At 41.1% G+C, this 20,254-nt stretch overlaps 2 protein-coding genes across 5 annotated transcripts; one reads left to right on the plus strand and one right to left on the minus strand.

Annotated features, from left to right (window-relative positions):
- The first annotated feature begins 1,442 nt into the window (after window positions 1–1,442).
- dnajc19 (DnaJ (Hsp40) homolog, subfamily C, member 19) lies at window positions 1,443–3,886 on the plus strand. The gene is made up of 6 exons (XM_079266871.1): window positions 1,443–1,570; window positions 1,888–1,939; window positions 2,608–2,681; window positions 2,840–2,919; window positions 3,018–3,088; window positions 3,369–3,886. Exons 1-6 carry the CDS (start codon window positions 1,568–1,570, stop codon window positions 3,437–3,439), a joined length of 351 nt encoding a protein of 116 aa, XP_079122997.1. The 5' UTR covers window positions 1,443–1,567; the 3' UTR covers window positions 3,440–3,886.
- Window positions 3,887–4,080: 194 nt separating this feature from the next.
- fxr1 (FMR1 autosomal homolog 1) lies at window positions 4,081–15,796 on the minus strand. Of its 4 annotated transcripts, none has more exons than XM_079267423.1 (18): window positions 15,532–15,796; window positions 13,603–13,655; window positions 13,396–13,489; window positions 13,219–13,290; window positions 12,471–12,619; window positions 12,127–12,220; window positions 11,750–11,866; window positions 10,790–10,960; window positions 10,490–10,568; window positions 10,154–10,263; window positions 9,893–9,979; window positions 8,444–8,693; window positions 8,132–8,225; window positions 7,931–8,052; window positions 7,157–7,366; window positions 6,854–6,931; window positions 6,072–6,160; window positions 4,081–5,949 (listed from the first exon to the last, which is right to left on the minus strand). In XM_079267423.1, the coding sequence occupies exons 1-18, from the start codon at window positions 15,667–15,669 to the stop codon at window positions 5,782–5,784; spliced, it is 2,175 nt and encodes a 724-aa protein (XP_079123549.1). In that variant the 5' UTR covers window positions 15,670–15,796; the 3' UTR covers window positions 4,081–5,781. The 4 variants fall into 4 exon arrangements, with proteins under 4 accessions (XP_079123549.1, XP_079123548.1, XP_079123551.1 ...); XM_079267422.1 differs by having other exon boundaries at window positions 9,893–9,988; XM_079267425.1 differs by lacking the exon at window positions 9,893–9,979.
- Window positions 15,797–20,254: the final 4,458 nt, after the last annotated feature.

The following is a 20,254-nucleotide window of genomic DNA, read 5'->3' on the forward strand; positions in this document are numbered from 1 at the left end:
TGGTTGAAACACTTTCAGAGTTTGATCTCCCACACTTTGTATGCTTCATCACTATTATGAACTCAGTTCCAGCATCATCCTGTGTGGGCCTGAGTTACCATTCAAGTTTTAACTGTAAAGTGACCACTCCTCTATATTTAACCTTCAAATGTGCAAAAACACCGAACAAAGTCAAGGAGAACAGAGTACAAAAGATGCTTTGCTTTTTGGATGAAGACTGGGTTTGATTTTGTTGAAGTTAGTGATTTTAGAAATCACGTTTCAAAAGAATGTCAAGAGCAACAGTTTACAGTTAATACTCTTAAAACATAAACACTTTTTAATCCAGACAGATCTACAAATGACTTTAATCCACACGGTTAAAGCAAATTAAGACTTTTTTTTTTTTAACTCTTGAGATGTAGCTCAAACCCAGAGAACTGAACCATATGAATTAACTCCAAGTAGTCTGACAACTCACTTGTGTCATATATCAAATTGACAGTACTAACCTAATGTGTGGAGTGGAACTTGTCACGGAACACTTTGCACAGTTTAAACTGAGTGACGGCAGCAAACATTTTGACATTATTGTCATGTTTTCAGCGAGGAAACCAGTGCATAGAAAGGCTTTGCTCACCCACACAGGTAACGTTGTTTGAACGTTGATCTCTATCAAGCAGTCCATACATGCTGACCCAGTCCTGAGCAGAGAGCTGCCTCTGCCAATGGCCATGGAAGTACAATTCATTGAGCGAGTCTGCTCAAATCATTGCGCCCACTTTCTCCAAAACAGTTGAGTGGAGGTGGGTCATTGGTTAAAGGGGTAGTGTACTCATTTTGTAATCATGTAGGCCTACGTACTATTATGCACAACATTCAGTCAGCGAGTCGATCGGAAGGTCTTTTAACGCTTTATTGAAAAAGAGACAACCCTGTCAACAAACGTAGATGCAACAGACATTAACTCATGTTTAATTGTGTTGACTTAAAGCAAGGCTTACACTTTCAAATGAAGAGTAATTCATATCAGACAAATTGCATCATTACTCAGCTCAAATTTAGAAAATATCAGACATGTTGCAGTGTAATGGACATGGATGGTTATTTGAACATGCTACACATTTATTTGCATTCATACATCCTTTAATAAGTCACTTGTGGCCACTCTGTTTAACAAACACAACATGAGTTACATTGCTAATTTACTTGTTGAGTTTCCATTCATCCCACTCCGTGCTCTCAGTAGTACAGCTTAAATGTTTACATAAATAACGTGAACTAATTTGGAGCTTTAGCAGAGCCGTGTGCTAATGCTAACTAGCCACCACAAAGCATTCTAGCAAATGCAAGTTAGCGTTTAAACTGTATTCAGCTAAATGGCACACAAACATGTTGCTGGAGGTTGTGTGAATGTTGGTTCAGGTTTACCGGGAGAGGAGGGGAGGAGAACCAGCGGACGTCAACGCTTTACGACAGTTCTCCGCCATTTCTGGTACAAACACATGCGCGCCCGGAGCGAGGAAAACATGAGAGGTCAAAAGTTATGGTCCTAATCTGCAACAGACACGGAACGTAACACTCAGACATGGTAGGTCGGACGTGTTATTCACTAACTGGAGCGAACATCCGAAAAACGGTAGCGTGAGCAGGAGTCTGCTGAACACGTTACATAACGTTCACTCTAAACGGCTAAGCTAACGTTAGCAAAATATATCAGCAAGTAGAGGTTTGAAATACACGTAGCTAACGTCACTTGGTTCGGCTTCACAGTGGGAGACACCTTGGCCATGTGGTACGTGTTTACATTGCACCGGTAGGACAGCTGGTTAGTTGGTGCAGGTGAGGTTCTGTGCGTCTTCGTAATGTTTTGTATCCTGATATCGCTCTCTCTCTGTCTAACATCAGGCCAGTTCCATGGTGGCAGTGGGACTGGCTCTGGCAGCAGCTGGATTTGCAGGTGAGTGTCTCCTATAAGAGCTCACTGTTGAAAAGTTGAACTGAGCATTTAGTTCTTCAGTGGCGCGACCGATCACCTTGACACGACTGCTGTTCAAGGGCGACAGACATTGTCTAAATTTACGTCCTGAGGCCTCGATAAGTATGCTTCACAGAGAAGAGCAGCTCTGAACAAGTCAAACGGATCATTTAACAACTATTGCAAACTAAAAAAGAACAATACAAACATGAAATGCATAAAGTAAAATAAGTACCAACAATTCAATGTTGCACAACCGCCAGCAATTGATCAGATAGATCACCTCATGAGCTCTGGTTTCATTTATAATACCAGCAGCAATCCAAGTTACTGTTAATAAAGGCAATAATCAGTATCATCTATTAATATAATGCAGATTGTTATAGTAGGGTCACATTGGTTATCATTTACTCTTGTTTTAAGAGTGTTCCTGATGTAATGCATAAGTAATATGGTTCATTCATCACTTTATATGTGATTGGCCATATAGTGATAAAGATGTGGGGAAAACAAAATGGCTTTTAAACATCTCCCAGCCAAAATAACACTCGGGGTATCTGTGCTTACGTACATCTAAATGCTAGAGACAATTCCACAATTATCATATGGTGTAAATATGCTGCGTGCTTCCCCTCTGCTCCGTCTGTCAGGTCGCTATGCCATGCAGGCCATGAGGCTGATGGAGCCTCAGATGAAACAGGCCCTTCAGAGTTTCCCCAAGACGGTAAGAAGGGAAAACACGCACACAATAAGTTTCTCTCCAAATGGAAGTATACATTATAGATACGCCTAATCTTTGAGTTTACTTTTCACAAGTATGTTGCAACTAAGCGTCGGGTTAGCAGGCCCATCATGCTGAGCTGTGAACTGTACATGTTGCAGGCTTTTGTAGGAGGCTACTATAGAGGTGGGTTTGATCCAAAGATGTCCAAGAGAGAAGCTTCCCTGGTTTTAGGTATCAGGTAAGTGCACGCTTACATGTTAGAATCAGCTAACCCGTACTATTCACACTGATGATTACGACAATAATTCACTGTTGTGCCACCGTTCTGTCCTGCAGTCCCACAGCTAACAGGACTAAGATCAGAGAGGCACATAGAAAACTGATGATCCTGAATCACCCAGATAGAGGTAAGTGAGGCAATACAAGTCCACCATCGGTTGCTGTTGACCATGTACGTTACAATGAAGTGCTCCACAGACTGATGGAGTAAATAAAGATTGTAGCTACATTTCACTGCAGTCACTGTTTATGGATGACATGTCACTCAAATTACTTCAGGGTGTAGTTTATTTTACAAAAGAAAGGTAAATGTAATGGCTACACTTATTAACAGGTTTTATGCAGCATGATTGCCAAAAAGATTCAGTGTTGGCTTTTCTAAAACGTGTGTGTGTGTGTGGGCCACAGGTGGATCCCCCTACCTGGCAGCGAAGATAAATGAAGCGAAGGACTTCTTCGATGCCCAGACAAAGAAGTGAAGATGACAGAAGCTCCACACTGCTCTTAGCCATGCTGTTTGCACTGACCCGGCTTCAGCGATTACCAGAGTTTTCTCACCGATTGTTCTCAAATAAAATCACGCTGTACAAATTGTAACTGGAACCGTCCCTCGTTATGTTGTATTTCAGATTTACTTTGTGTACTGTTCAGGGAAAGTTTCCGTTGTGGTTTTCCACAAAATGGGAACTTCAAACAATAGATTACAATTTGTTAGTCAGTGCCATGGTAAAGGGTTGGGGGAGTTTACACGCACCACACATACAGCTCTCTCGCAGTGACGCAGCAGTAGCTGGATGTTCCATCTGCATTAGCGATAACTCCACACAGCGGTGTAAAAGAGCAAACGGTGAGACTGAGGTTGATGTTTGCTGGATTTCATGCATTGTTTCCCTGATTCCCTCGTGCTTAGGCTGCCCTGCCACCACCAATACAACTATATAGAATGATACAAATTGGTACAGACTGGTTATTACAGCCAACCGTGAACGGAACCAAAGTTGGGGTTTGATGTTATGAATAGTTATCAATAAATGATCATTTGAGATCCATGAAAAACTGCACCAACTTGCATTGTATTTATACAACTTAAGTCATATTTTCACAAGAGAGGATGACACAGTTTTAGATCCACATGGAAGATCAAGTTTATTTAAGAACTACCTGCATACAAAACATATTGCACATCAACCAACCAGAATGATCCTTTAAAAGAAAAAAAAAAAACATACTGTAGTTGACCCAACAAAAACACTTTGGGGATGTCACAACTCTCAGTAGTCCAAATTTTCATTTTGTCTCAAAAGAAAAACCCTCGGTAACGTATATTTTAGTGTCAAGAAAAAGAAGAGCTTCTCTTGTTTTTGCCTTTTTTAAATACTGTACATTTTTAAATAAATAAAACCAAATAAATCTCCTTCCTTAGTGGAACAGTCATGACCAGTTTCCAGCCAGCCTGTGGAAGAACCATGAAAATGACATCGTCACCTGGGCTTGGTTTTCCAAAAACATCTCAACTGAGCATTGATTTTCCTTTTTTGATTTAGCTGGAATTCTGGAAGGAAAAAAAAAGCACTCATCCCTCTTTTCATATATTTGATGAAAGCGCCCGCTGTTTAGCAATGAGATGTTTTCAGGAAACCCAGCGCTTGACGGCTACATCTCTTTCCAGCACTTAACAGTAACAGCCAGTTTCCAGACTCACCTACAATCAACTTTTAAAACAGAAAAAGGTTATGTTTCAGTGCAAAGAAAACAACTCTTCTATCGTTTGTTTCTTTTCCACACGCTGTAATAACATTTCTTGTATGACCAAAGTGGTTGCATATTGAAAAAACAGAAAGCAGCTAATGTCAAACTCCTCAACAGAGACGTATATATATATAGAGAGAGCGAGAGAAAGAATAAATGGACTCATTCTCCCCACAAACATTAAGAATAGACACACCTGATTTAAAAAAGATATGCCTCTGAAATCCTTTCAGGGTCTCTGGGTGTTTGTCTTGCCTACAGTGCCATGAGGGTACATGAAGCACAAGGAGACGGCTCATCTGGTTCCACTGTGGCGGACAGGGTGAGCGCGTAACACAGAAACAAGTGAAACAATTTCAGACGGTGTGCAGAGCCAGGCAACAACATGTTGAATGTACTCTCAAGGCACAACAGATGATCACATGTATGTCAAACATACTTGGGTTTCCAACAAACCTATCTGCACTGTGGTTCTGCTCTTGCAGAACATTGAATTTACAAACTACTTCAGATGCACAAAACATCCTGAAAAAGGTCGTGGAAGCATCTTTTCGAGTCCACCTGGTAAAAGGCAGACATGTTTCTGATCTAAAAATCCTGCTATGATATTTTTACTGATAAAAACAAAAAAAGAAGGGCTGCATTCATACCTTAGTATGGGTTTGAGTTTGATTCCCTGTCTGCGTTTTTTATAAATACTGCATTCGGTCCGACCTCTCCCTGAGCTCTCAGTGAAGAGCGGACCGAAAAGTACAGTTAATTAGATGTTTTTAAGTCTGTGTGTGTTTGACTATCTTTGGCAAGCTCATACAGGAAGTACTGTTGTAAAAAAAAAAAACTGTAGTAAAATGAATAGTTGGATAGAACACATGTGTAAAGGGAAGGTTAAGGTTCAGATGTCTAAAACTTTGCGCAGTGGAGCGGGTTTCAAATATTTGTGAAGTAAAAGAAGAACAGTGCTTGTTGTGTTTAAATGTTTCAATTTTAAGGCTGCTCCAGAGACGGGGAGATTAAATCAAGTGCAGCCAAAGAATTTCAAATATTTGAAACCATTTCCTTTGCTCAGGTCAGACTAGGAGAGTCCGTTAGCAACAGGTTGTTGGTTAGAGTCCTCCTGGCAGGAGGCTTTGGCGGGAGCTCCGGGGGCATTGCTGCTCTCGGTGTCGGCGGCGTCGTTAGAACCATTGGTGGTTGCCGGCACAGATGGTGGGCTGTCCTCGGCGATGGCATCCACCTGACCCTGAACAGAAACGTGGGACAATCAAACAATGCAGCGTCTACATTCCAAAGTGCTTCTTCAAAAGATCCAGGTTAAAGAGGCTTTATAAAAGGTTTATGAACACGTGACGTTTAGGAACTAACCACATCCTTGTTTTTCTTGGTGTCCTTAGTGGCCGTCGTCTGTCTGCTCTGAGATTCAGGCCGGGATATGTAGTCAGCCACCGTCGTCACTGTGCAGGCGAGACAACAGAGAGAGAAAGCCACTAGGAAATTGTCCGTTTGTTCTTTTAAATAACCAAAGCCGAAAGGTTCTTTCAGTGCTGTGAAACTCTTACGTACACAATATCGATCTAACAATTTACACCTCCTGTGGTTTAATAGTTACAATGGACGATAGTTTTGACAGTTTTGAGAATGTCGCGGTCAATCCTGTCTATGAGCCTGAAAGGAGCTTTTCGGCACCTGGAGGCCACACTGTGTACTTGACATCCGACATCACAGAGAAGTAAGTTAGGGGTCACGGCCACTATGACACACCACACAAACCAAGAGTGCCATCGGTGTTACTGACAGCCCGACCATGTGAAAACAAAACAGCTGCAGCCTAGTTGTTAGTAAACCAGCGTTGCAACAAATAAAAGAATACAAGAAAAAAGGAAGATGCATACTTTCAAATTTGCATTCCAGTGAGGACAGTGTCGCTCAACCAATCACATCCCATCGTTGAGCAGCAGCAAGCAACACCAAGTCGTTAAAGATATCACAACGATTTTAACAACTTTTTTTGGTTTAGTTGTTTGGTTTGTGTCACACGAAGACAAAAAAAGAAACCCGGCCTGGTGTGCAACCTCTAAGCCGAGGCATTAGGAGACCTGTTCAGGGAGAGGGGGGGGGGGAAAGACACTGGCAGTTGCCATGGTTACCTGGCTGCTTCTCCTCAGGCAGGCGGGTGTGGCGACGTCGACTACGGTTACGACGCTGAGGTTTTACTTCTGAGTCATCTAAGGACGTCAGGGTAATCACAAAGAAAGGGATTTGGAGCTTAAATTGCCTTTAAAGCAGAGACCTGCCTTTGAACAGCACAGGCTCCTTTAACACTTCAAATGTGGAAAGTATGACACTCTCCGACCAGGATATTCTGTTTGTGACTAATGCTTTACATGTATGCACTGCAGAGTCCGTGTGTGCATGAAGAAGTCCTGAAAGAAGTGTTGGGACTTCCCTACCTATTCCATTTTCACTCATTGAGGCGTTGTCCGACTCGCTCATGCCGTCCATCAGCGTGGTGTCCTCGTCTGTTCGGCGCCGTCGAGATCTTCTGCGTCGGTTTGCGGGCAAGTTGGACTCGCTGGCATCGGTATCGGCCGTCTGGTCTGTCTCTGTGTTTGTCTCCGTGACCCCGTAGGCATGGTTATCCTCGTGGTCCCGAGGCCCTGCTGCAGGGTCGGAGTTAGTGAAAATAGCTTTTATCGAAAGTCACACTACCACAGGACAATACTCTTACAAGAGAAAGATGTAAAGATGTTGTCGTCTCTAAGACAGTTTGTTGCAAAGAAACTTTGTTCCTGATCATTTTTACTGCCATTTCAGCATCAACTATATTATCTAGAAAAGGTAAACCAGCAATTTCAAAAAGATTTGTATGCGTGTTATTGAAAACAGATACACGTAGATACTTTATAATTCAGATCAAATAAATGCATTGAGGCAGAGTTAACATGTTCTTGTTTTTTCTTCCTCTCATGATTTCAACAAACAGAATGAAATCTGGTCTCTCGTATTAGATTCAGTGTGATCAGTGAACTACAGTTATCAGAACAAGAGGAACCTTCAGGCTGCCTCGTGTGGCTCAAAGCTGAACTGCAGATATAAATCTTAAATGAAGGGACGATGGAAGAAATTCTGCAAATCTATTTGGCGAGCCAAATAAAACCTCCTGCGTCCCACCTGCGGGTCTCGACCCGATCTTTGTGAATGTCTGCTCGGAGAGTGAATTTTACCAGAGCTGTTGCTGTATCCTCCTCTTCCTCCTCTCCCCCGTCCTCCAGGCCCTCCTCGGCCTCTGCCGGGCCCAGGCCTCCTGCGGGCATCTCTTTGTGGCCGTGAGCCTCTCTCTCTCTCCCTGCAAGTCAGTCAATAAAACATGTATGTGCACGCTGTAGTGAGAACACAGCTATGAATGAAAAAAAAAAAAACCTCACCTGTCCTGGTCTTCTCCAGCCAGGGACCAGTCACTGAGCTCATCCTTGCGCTCTGAATCTGTCTCAGAGGCGTTGGACTGCTCTGAGTTGGTGCCTGGATGAATCAAGCAGACACACGAGAGAGAGAGAGAGAGAGAGAGAGAGAGAGAGAGAGAGCGAGAGAGAGAGAGAGAGAGAGAGTCCGCCACACACAAAAGGTTACGGTTTCTTGCACAAATGGCACATTTGTATACAATTGTTAACACCGAAGTATCTGGCAGGAGGTCAGTTGAGTCTTTTTTTGTTGAATATTGGACTTTAACAGGTGCCTACCGTATCCAGTGCTGTAGCCGTGGCCTCTGCGCCCGCGCCCTCGACCGTTGTAGGAGCGACTGCCATGTAAAGAGGAGGCATTGCCGCTGCCATCTGTATTATAGCCTCCTCCCCCTCCTCCTCCTCTTTCCCCTCTCTCTCCTCTTTCCCCTCTCTCTCCTCTCTCTCGGTCACCTTGGCGATGAACCTGGGTGATCTGACGTAACTGTTCATCGATCTGCATCCTCTCCAGACGAAGCTCCTCAACTTCCTAGAGGATAAAAAAAAAGAATTAGGGGCAATGGTAAGAATAAAGAGAAAGAAAACCAGACGAAAGGAAAAGCAAGAAACGTGTGCAATTGTACTTCTTTTGGTTCAGTAAATGAAGAGAATCTCTGAGAAATGTTTTTCTTTTCTTATGTAGGGTCACCACTGGATACAAATGCATAATCATCATACACACATCTACATCACATCCAGTGTGCCTTGTGTTGCATATTCTGAATCTTGCTAGGCTGCTTCCCTTTGTATAATCCACAATCTGCCTCAGCTCTTCCTCTAGCTGCTCGCCTTCTGCAAGAAGCTCCGCCATGTCCTACACGTACACGTACACACACACACCGTGCAAAACACACACAAAGCATCAACACAGGACACGTGCAAAGCGTACACACCGCAGAGCAGCAAAGTGATTACACATGAAGATTAGAAAGCATTTATATGGCACAATTAACACTGTAGACATATCGATACGGAAATAATGATACTAATCAGAATTCCTGCCAGGACATTGTTTACTAGAGATGGTAATAATCTATATGTCCAGCTGGTCAAAGTCTAAAACTTCAAGTCAATGTCGAGCCTAAACTGAAACGCTGTTTTCATTGTCACATTCGTCTCAAGAACCCTTTGACGTTGAGGAAAGAAGAGCCGGGGAAGGAGCTGGCAATCTCGTGATTAGAGGGACAACCCGCTCTTCCCTGTTAACCACAGACGTCCCCTCCAGCTGGTGATTTTCTTCAAACCAACTTTACCTCCCTGCACTCCTCTGCTTGTGCCGTGGATATTTCCGTCACACATCCCATCAAACTGTGGCTGACTGAGCCGTTAGCCTCAAAATGGAATACATTTTAAAGGAGTTGCTGTTTTTTCTGATGTTGCAACACCAGAACTGAAACTGAACTTTTACCACCAACGTCCCAAAGTAAATGCTGGCCATCCCAATTATAAAAGTACTGTTAATATAGACACACACATATACTGTATATATATACTGTATATATACACACACATACATATGTGTTGTGTTTTTTGGTTTATACACACTGTATATCTACACATATATAAACATATGAAGGTGTAGGGAAAAATAAACAAACATGCATGAAAAACAAGCCCCTTTACCCTATTTAGCGCATGCACGCACACACACACACACACACACACACACACACAGGTATCCTTCCTTACATTAAGGTAAGAGATGTGGTACTCCAGCAAGACCTGAACATTGCCAATACTCTCCTTAGTACCGACAAAGGTGAATGGGACCATTCCCTGTGTCGACAAAACAAAAGAACACAACACATGTTAGTACGGGACTGACTGAACCAAGTGCAAAGAAAGTGTCTGGATGCATAGCAACAAGAGAAGACAAAACCGGTGACACTTATCAGTACTGCACAAGCAGCTTTGTCAGTAGCAGAAACGATATGGCAGTAGCAGGCTTACTTCCTGTCGGGGCTGCTTGTTGTCTTTGTCTCCTTCTATCCTGACCCTCACCACGCCGGACTTGTCCACAATCTCCTGGATGACCTTCCCGTTCTTACCTATCACTTTGCCTGAGGACACAGAGCAGGGAGAAGATGATGAACTAGCCAAACAAGGGAGTAAATAACTATGGTATATGAAGGAGCTGCACAGATATTGTTATGAATTTTAGATGTGGCACTATGATCATGACTAACTTATGGAGGCATCTCATTTTCAGTTGCCCGTGACTGCTCCAAGTAAAAACATAAAGTTTTGAAGATCTCCAGCTCAGGGAGTAAACGTGTGTCTACGTACCGACAAGGGCCCTGGGCACCTGGACAGAGTCCTCCAAAAACTCCAGGTAGTTCCTGGCCTTCTTCACTGCCTCCGCTGTCTGAAAGACAACACAGGGTGACTTTATGTCATACGTCCAACACACATGCACCGTCAAAAGTTAACACCTATATGTTCTACAAACCGCATACGGTCACTCAGTCGTAATAAGTTTACTTAGTTTCTCTTTACATTTGTTGCTGTAAAGGCTTGTATTCATTCCTTTCACCCATCACTGAGCCACTCATGCGTCCTCCAACACTAAAGCAGAAAACGCCCTACCTCTCCGTAAATCCTGAAAGTGCCAGTCTCTTCATCGAGGTCAATGGCAGAGACACCTGGAACTTTGCGTGCTTGCTGGATGTTGCTGCCGTGGCTGCCGATGGCCAGGCCCATCAGATCCGTTCTCACCATGAACTCCTCCTGGAAGGACGACACCATCTGCCTGGAGCTCTGCACAAACACAAGAGCAGCGGTTCAGTTGTCATCAGTTCATCTCGTCACAATACTTGAACTTTATTTTTATACTCAAAACGGACAGATATAACATTGTCAAAAATTTAAAAAATAATTGAAGGAGCTAAAAATATTAATAATCTTCTCTCTGCTCTGAAGTACAGTGCACACATCGTATATCTGTCCTTTCCATTTTACGCTCATTATCAGGAGTAATAGCTGTTATACATTATTCATTGTTATACATGCACTAACCCAACAATTCCAAATAGCCCATCACATAAAGAATAGTAGTAACACATTATTTATGATGCATCCACATGAATTATTATTGGTTATTCTCAGACAGATAGCGCTGTAGAGGGGCCGTGTGTCGCTGTCCCGGGTACTGAAACACAGCAGAGGAACTTGATAGAGAGACATAGGCTAGTCTATTCATTCATTCATGTTTATGGGCCTACATATGTGCAAACTTGTTTTTCAGGGTTCTCACTTAAGCGTCTTAGCTCCAAATATGGTATTGCGGAGAGCTCCAATTCTTTACTACAAACTCCTTAACTATCACTTACTAGCACTTTGCTCTGACGGACATCCAAAGTGTCGTATACAAAGTTTGACTTTACAACTTCATCTGGTATGGTCACATTGTCATTAACTGCCCTTCATGTCCCCTTCACACTAGGTTTAAGGTTGCTAGTTGTCCCCCCCTCCAAGTGTACTAAGCCGCCCATGTGACCTCCAGGTTACCATCGAGACCGAACCACAGCGACCTCATCACCAACTAACCTCCAGGTGTTTTGTGGCCTCATGGTTGCGGGACATTAGCAGCAGCTTGGTCCTGATGCTGCGCAGGTGCATGTCACTCAGCAAAGAAACACGCTTCACTGTCGTCTCATTGGTGGACTACACACACACACACACACACACACACACACACACACACACACACACACACACACACACACACACACACACAGAGGAATAAAATAATAATTAACATATGTTGAGCTGCTCCCTTTATGATGACGACGAGAAAGAAAGGAATAGCTGAGTCATCCAGTGCACAAACATCAGTAGGACAAAGTTGCGACACATCATATAGTAGTTGAGATGCTATTATGAATATCCAAATGTCACCACAGGATTAATAGTGAGCCAGTTACCACAATCACTAGTTGGCTGGTCTCAGGGCAGTACGAGATCCGACAGGCTCCCACGGCTTTCTTAAATTCTTTATGGGCATTCTCACCCTGGCACCTGCAATATGAGGAAAATGTATTACTTTAAATTTGCCAATTCCTAATGTAAACAAATGGTTTACCCGCACATCTGTCACACCACTGACATGGGATTGGGATTGGGTTAAAGTACAGACCATATGTAACACCTACAACAAACAATCTTCTGTATCGTTGCGTGTTATTGTCATTCATTATGAAGAGAACAAGCATGTGTATTTAAGATGTATCCCTCCCTATGCTCGTAGGTGTAAAGCTGCTGTACATACGCTTCTTGCAGATCTTGAGGAACAGGGACAGTGCACTTGTGAAAGGAGTTCTTGGTGATGGCCTTGTTAGTGTTGACTGGACGCAGACGCTCAAAGGTCACTATCTCATTGTAGGTGGCGTCGCAGGCTGCGTACTCTATCACGTAGAACTGTAAAGACAGACAGGCATGTATATATCTCATTATGGGGTGTCACAATATATACAGCTAATGATGATAAACACGATATCCAAAAAATGTGATATTGATATAATTTCAATAATACACATATGACAATATGATAATCTAGATTGATAAATAAAACTACGGGTAAGAGGGAAAATATGTATTTTTGATTTTGGGGTGAACTGTCTGTTTATAGATGCATTTGACGAGTAGCATTTTATTTTTTTCAAATTTCCTGTTGATATCCTGATAATATTGTTATTATGATTTTTTTCTGGCAAACAATAATCATGTAGTGAAAATCTGAAATCCTGACAGCCCGAATAATAATAACGAAATATCATATTTGCAAAAAAGTATTAAAGCCAAAATGTATTTTAGCTAAATTCTTCACTCAACGCTCTGCTAGTTATAAAGTATTATAGATTAGATTGATAGCTGCAATATTGGTCAATTTTAATGAATTATAGAATAACAACACTACAATAGAGTGTCAGTAAGAATGTAATACTGTTGGCATTAATATGCATGTAAATATTAAGTGCATAGTATAGAAACGTGTCTTCAGCAGGAACATTACTCACAGCTCCCTTCATCATGCGGACTTTAGCCAGCCACCAACCACAAGGCTCCTGATCATTGGCTTTGGAGAGGATCTGACAGGAGACGAAGACCGAGAGACAGAGTGAGACACAAACACAACGGTATCGGAAAGGAAACAAGGAAAGAAAAAGAGTAGACTATGTGTGTGTCCTCCTCACCTCCACCTCCTCGTCCTCTCCAATCTCCTTCTTGCCGTCAGTGGCCGGTGGCATCCTGACATCATTGAAGGGCACCTGGCGCTCTGGCTGCCAACTGTAAACAAGATGGTCATGTCTTACCTTGTTAAAACATGGTCCTACATTAAAATGTTGAACTCAACATGTTTCATGAGGACAGCTTGAATGCAGGAGAAGGGAGAGACTCACTTGTTCTCAAAGGCAACGGTGAGAGAGTCATCGTGGATATCTTTGACAACGCCCTGCAGGACAGATACACACACAGGGCAAACACATACGATCAGCGGACTGATATTAAGTGCCACCTATTCAAGACACTGACTGTACAGGATAGAAATAATTGACTTTGATTCTTCAAGCAAGTTCTCTCCTTTGTGATGAGAATAAAAAAATATTCAAACGGAATGAATTCCAGGTTTGAATTTACAGGACCTCAATTACAAGCTTGAGTGAAGTGCACATTAATAAATATATTTGGCGTACAATCTAACTTGTTTGTCAGTGTGTGTGAATAACTAATTGAGGTTTTGGATCAGGCATACAACAGCTCACAACTAAGATGATTTACAGCCGGTTCTGCTGATTATTAAGAGAAACAGAGACAGTTTTTATGTCAATTTACAAAACTATTTTTAACCCCAATTAGTTCTGGTTGTTGGCATGAATCTTAGTGGCAGACATCTTAAAATATGGGCAAAAACCACCTATTACATCTGCATGAGAAGAGACCTCAAGGTTTAGAGCTGAAATGATTAGTTACTATTTTATTTTGGTTATCAATTACCAGTAATGATGAGAGAAATGATGCCAAATATTCTCTGGTTTCAGCTTCTCAAATGTGTGGATTTGTCTCTATTCATTGTCATGTATGATAGTGAACTGAATACCTTTTGGGTTTTTGACAAACTGGCTCAGACTAAACATACAATGTGAGAGATATTGTAATAGACATGTAAAAAGATGAATCAAAGGAAAATAATCTGTATATGAATTCTTAACACAATAAAAAAAACATTATCTGCTGCCCATTAACACCTGAATTGAACATGTTTTAGGTGTTCAGGAGCTTTAAGACCTGTGCAATGTAAGCAACCTGCTCATCTATTTTGAAGGTGTGAGATCAATTTAGTTTTAATAGAAACATAGAATCACACAGACATAAAACTCAAGATTCAGCCCGGGCATCCGACCAGCAGGGAAGTGGACACAATGAGTCACCAGGGCTGGGACAGCCTCAAACAGTAGTAGCAGGAGTCATGAGGAATAGAGGCGAGGTCAGAAAAGAACATGAAATAAAAGGAGTACGATTAGCAGAGGAGACGAGAGAAGGAGAGAGGAAACGCACAGAAGAAGCGATGGTAGGAGAGGAGACTGTTGCACAGAGCACGTCCAGAAATAGCCTTTAAGTCGACGGTATCAGTGATCCTCTCCTGGCATGCCAGCTGGTCAGGATTGACAAGGAACAGCTGGCTCACACACACACACACACACAAAATAACTTCGGCGTGATGAAGTATCAAATAATAGACAGCCGTCGAGTAGGTGCAGCTCAACGAGAGCTCAAAGTCACAGTCATAACGAGCCACGGTGCTTCCTAAACATGACATATTTTAATAAGATGTATGATCAACAGCCTTAGTAACCAGATACATGAAATGTTAGTTTCTTACAATGGGCAGAAGATATGTTACAGAACAGCGTGTAACCGCAATCTATCGCTACTTGAGCCACATCTCTTGACGTCAACAGTTAAGTTAGGCAACTAGCAACGTAGCTAACTTTTAGCTCGGGAAAGCTGTAACCGAACGTCAAGCACAAATAATAAAGAACGTTATCGGTTGTACGTCCCGATAATCGAAGATAAGATCTTGTTTCGTCCACTCAGAGTACAAAGAAGTTTCGCTAAAAAGTGACAATTGGCGAAGACTTGCGAGCGATGCTAGCTTAGCCCGCTGGTGTTGTAGCTATAGCATTGCTAGTTCAAGCTAAAGGCGAGCAGCTAGTGGGTTCAGAGCAAGTCGGAAACTGTTGCCGTGGTCTGTGAGACGTCAACTAGAATATTGCATGGTATAACGTGGCTATTGTGTTGGACACTGAATCGATAAGCAGGTTTATTACCTTGTAATAAGCCCCGTTGGAGCCACGGACCTCCACCACCAGTTCTTCCATATTGGACACGCAACGGATGTCGGGACGACAGGTGCTCTTTGAGGCATCAGGGCAGAAGTTTGCAGGCTGGAGAGGTAACTGCTCCATGATGGTGGTGTGCTTATTGCTTACCTCGATACAAACATACAACCCTAAATAAGCTTGATTGTGTTTCCTGACACCAATAATTCAGCAGACGGAAGCCTCGTCTGACGTAGTCATCTTCCTGCTGTATTTTGGTTGTCCTGTCCCTTTAAGAGAGTGTAGCGGTGGAAAGTAACGAAGTGCATTTACTGAAGTAGACCACTACTGTACATTCTTTCAGGACTTTTTTCTAAGGTAGGGCTATTTGTACTTTACTTGAGTATTTCCATTTAATGCTACTTCATACTTCTACCTAATTACATACTATAAGCCAATATTGTACTCTTTTACTCCACTACATTAATTCGACATTAGTTACTTTGCGGAATCAGATTATGACAACATATAAATCAACTAATATATGATGTTATATAATAATAATAATAATAATACATATATAATACATTTTATTTGTAAAGCGCTTTAAAAGGTGCTCAAAGACGCTTATTATTACACTTACATTATACCTGTTTATAGTACTGTTATCTGTTTGTGCACTATATTTTATATTTTACTGTACATTTTAACATGTTTCTATTTTTTGCACTGTGTTGATATTGTTGTTGATTGTTTATTGTTGCACCACCCATCAAATTCCTTGTATGTGCAACATACCTGGGCAAATAAACGGTTCTGATTCTGATTCTGATTATTATCATGGAAGCTCCCCAGCAGTATGTCTAATGGTTGAAGTTAAGCTCCACCTTTACCAGTTGTAGTATTGAAGTTATGTACATTTAATTAATGCATCAGTAATTAAAATCTAGTGATATTACATGGAATAGTTCAAATTAGGTCCTTCTCAACCAGCTACAACATTAAAATTCAGTTTACAAATACATGCATAATTAATAATATGCAACTAATACAATACAGGTCATTCCTCCACATGAGGATTACCTTTGAAGCTCAAAGTACATTTGTCTGATATTACATGGTTTAGTTAAGTAAGATTTTGAATGAAGGACCACTTGTAATCGAGAATTTTCACAGTATATATTACAGCAGTAGTAGTTTTTCTTGAGTAAAGGACTGAAATACTTCTCCCGCCACTTCCTAGAGCAGTCAGCAACAGTTATATATTTTCATTATGTTATTGGGATTATTAGTTTGCTCAGCTGACATGCACTTGTTTTCACTTCCTTTAAATCACATAGTTTTATTAAGTGTCCATGAGAAAATGTCACAGTAAGCATACATTCATTTCTAATGTCATTCCCAACTTCCCAAATTTCATTTCTTTATTTTAAAACACATTTTATCCCAATTAAACCTTGGTTTCTTCACCTATGTATTATTGATATTTATGATTTACCATGTATCTTATAAAAGCAAAACTATAAAACAGACGTCATGTTGTTGTGCTTACATCAAGAGGGAGAAAGAAGCTTGAGACCGCACCTGGAGACCATAGCTCACTGAAGTGAAGAGTTGTGGTTGCTTCGCTGTATTTTACAGGTGTGGATTAGATCCACATTCCTGCATGACCATTTTAAATGCAAGTCAATTCAAGGACATTCGAAGTGATGCCATTTGACCAATTGTGCAGCAGCTCCGTCCAGATGAGGGCTCAATATTCTTAAAGGTTAAAAACACACAAAACAAGTTGTGTTTTTCCCCCATCTGTGCAGTCCAGCTTCAGACACATTCGGACTGTGACTCACTTGAGCTGTTCTTGCACCTTGTGGGGGAAAAAAACAATATTGAGACAATTGAATTCATTTTGATGTTCCTGTTATCATGTGTCTGACATGAGCCGTCGATCTGGATGTATAATTCAGTGTAATGAAGAGTAGCTCACGCTCAGCTTGTTTATCTGCTGATTAAAACCTAGTTCACATTTGTGGGCATGTGGCATTTTCCTCCTGCTGTTGGCTTGTGATTCCAACATCATTCAAGTCATCATTTATGCACAGATGCAGCTACTAAATAAATAATGAAATAGTTGGAGATAGTTCTATGTTTGTTTTTCATTCACATTTCAGAATTATTCGACAGGGCAGATTTAATACAAACACACATTAGACTCAACATTGAGTGTCGTGCTCAGTCAAACAGAGAGCGTCTTTTAGAAACAAACAACCATTGTGACACCTAGTGGCCAACAGATAACTTCCTGGGGACCGTCACCCCAGTGCACCAGATATTTATCCTGATTTGGCACCACCATGAGACTGCACCAGAGATACTCTGCAAACTTTAAAACAGACTTCATTGGCTCACATTGGTGTCAAATCAACTCAATGTATACAAAATAATGTTATGAGCGATTCACTACAGGAAGTCATTTGAGCAATTTGGGTTTTTGGTAAATTTTGGGTGAACCTGTTGTGTTTGGTCAGGTCATCAATTTTAAGTTTTCACCAGTTTGGAAAAGCTGAAAAAATGATTGATGTTTTCAACACCAAAATTCCAAACAAATGACTGGAAGCAGCTATAACTCCCAGATTATTGTTAGACTATCATAATTCATGTTTACTGATGCTGTAAAAGGTTTTAACCCTAAATGTCTTTATTTCTAATTATGATCAGTTGAAACAGATATTTTTCATCTGTCGTCAAACTCTCTCAGTAATGTAAGTGAAAATAGCAGTACTTCATACACTGGTGACCGGCTCTTTCAGGAAGTGTACTTAATTCCCCAAAGGTGTTACATTCAACAGGTGTAATAGTAGATATGTGTTGTTTTGTCTGACAATCGTTGCCCTTTTTGTTAAGATGAGGACAAAAATAATAATTTGCTGCAAAAGAGGCGTATGATGTCCCAAAGAAATGACATTATCATCATTGTCATGCTTTCGTTTACAACATGAGAGCCAAACATTTACAAAAAAAGTAGCCATCATTATACTAATACTGCACTTGTCTTTATTACACAGCGACCCTGTGAGGAGCTGTGTGGTCGTACAGTTACACATGTAGGAAGACAAAAGAAAGTGAAATAAAGTGAGTCCACATCGACAATTTATTCACTGGTAACTGAAATAGAACTCTGGGCAAATACCAATAAAATATAAAAATATAAGTAAATGAACAATAAAAAATACAGCCATTAACACAGAATGCGTAAGTCCTACCAAAATAAAATGACAAGTGATACTGTGTTGCGCATTTAATCCAATAGATTCAGATTAGATATATTGTGATTCACATCTGAAAATAAATTGTTGATATGTAATGATGTCTTGTCTGCTTTTTAAGAACAAGACATAGTGCTCACACTGTACCACTGAATTCAGTATTAAATTCAAGTAAAAAGCTTTAAAGAGGCAGAGAAAACTGGCACACAATGAAATAAAGATAAATTATACAACAAATACAAAAATATGAATATATATATATATATAGGGATGCTTTTTAAGGTATCTTTTGATGTATTCTGCCAATGTGATGAGGCAGACATGAAGACAGCGTGTTCCTGTAGTGTTTGTGTGATTCAGTGTGTATGTGCAGCTCTGTGGTGAAAATATTCAGCTTGGTCTGAAGACATTACCACAAGACCCTCACAGTCTGCCTGATAGTCTGTTCTCACGTTCTGATTTAAACCAGTTTACCAATTCCATTATGCTAAGCCCGAACACTGGTTGGGAAATGATGAACGATTATGTGAAACACATAATCTCCCTGCTGCACCATCATTGCAATATGACAGCCAAATTTCATTCATCCTATCCAATTTCTTCCTTATTTAAGGAAAGAAAATTACTGGTCCCAGTAATCAGATATGTAGCGAGTCTGTGTGCAAGAGTTAAGCCCACTCCCATTAGGCTTTCTGCCTTGCTCCTGCTGTAGTCAAATACACACACACACACACACACACACGCGCACCCACACACACACACATGCACACACAGGAAGACAGATACACATGTTCGACATGTCTGACCCTCCTCAGTTCTCACATCCCCTTTCACCCGTTTTAAGGACTATTATTTGGCCTTGATATATTCTCCACAACATCATCCGTTAGCGATGCCAGTTTGAAACACAGTGTCTCTTAAGTGGTTTAGAGAGCTGCAGACAGGCAGTTCGCCCACCCACACACACACACACACACACACACACACACTTAAAACTCTCTCCTCCTCTTCTCTCTCTTCCGAAAAAAGGGCCGAACAAATGTTCTTTTTCCAAACAAAAACATAATTTTGTGAAATTAGGCTAAATTAGATAAGAATGCAATTTGGTCTTTTTGGCTACGATTATCCTGACAAAAAAAACGTAAATGTAATGAGGAGACATCATTTGGCACAAATATTCATTCCTCTTCTCTGTCTCTCTCTCTCTTTCTCTTTTTCTATCTCTGTGGAGTAAAAGCACCAGCGAACTGCTATATTAAACACCATGTAATCTATTGCTAATACACTCTGGACGGAGGTGTTTTGAGCCTATGACTGTTTGTTCTCCTCCACACATGTCCAATTTCTCTTTCCAATTGGGAATGCATTATAGGTGTAATTGAAAATTAATAGACCATCTTTTCTGCTTTTTTTTTTATTGGGGGGGGGGGGGGTAATTTATCAGGCTTCATTGTTCCTGTGTGACACCT

This window comes from Melanostigma gelatinosum, assembly GCF_949748355.1.
Source record: "Melanostigma gelatinosum genome assembly, chromosome: 4".
Lineage (NCBI taxonomy): Eukaryota > Metazoa > Chordata > Actinopteri > Perciformes > Zoarcidae > Melanostigma > Melanostigma gelatinosum.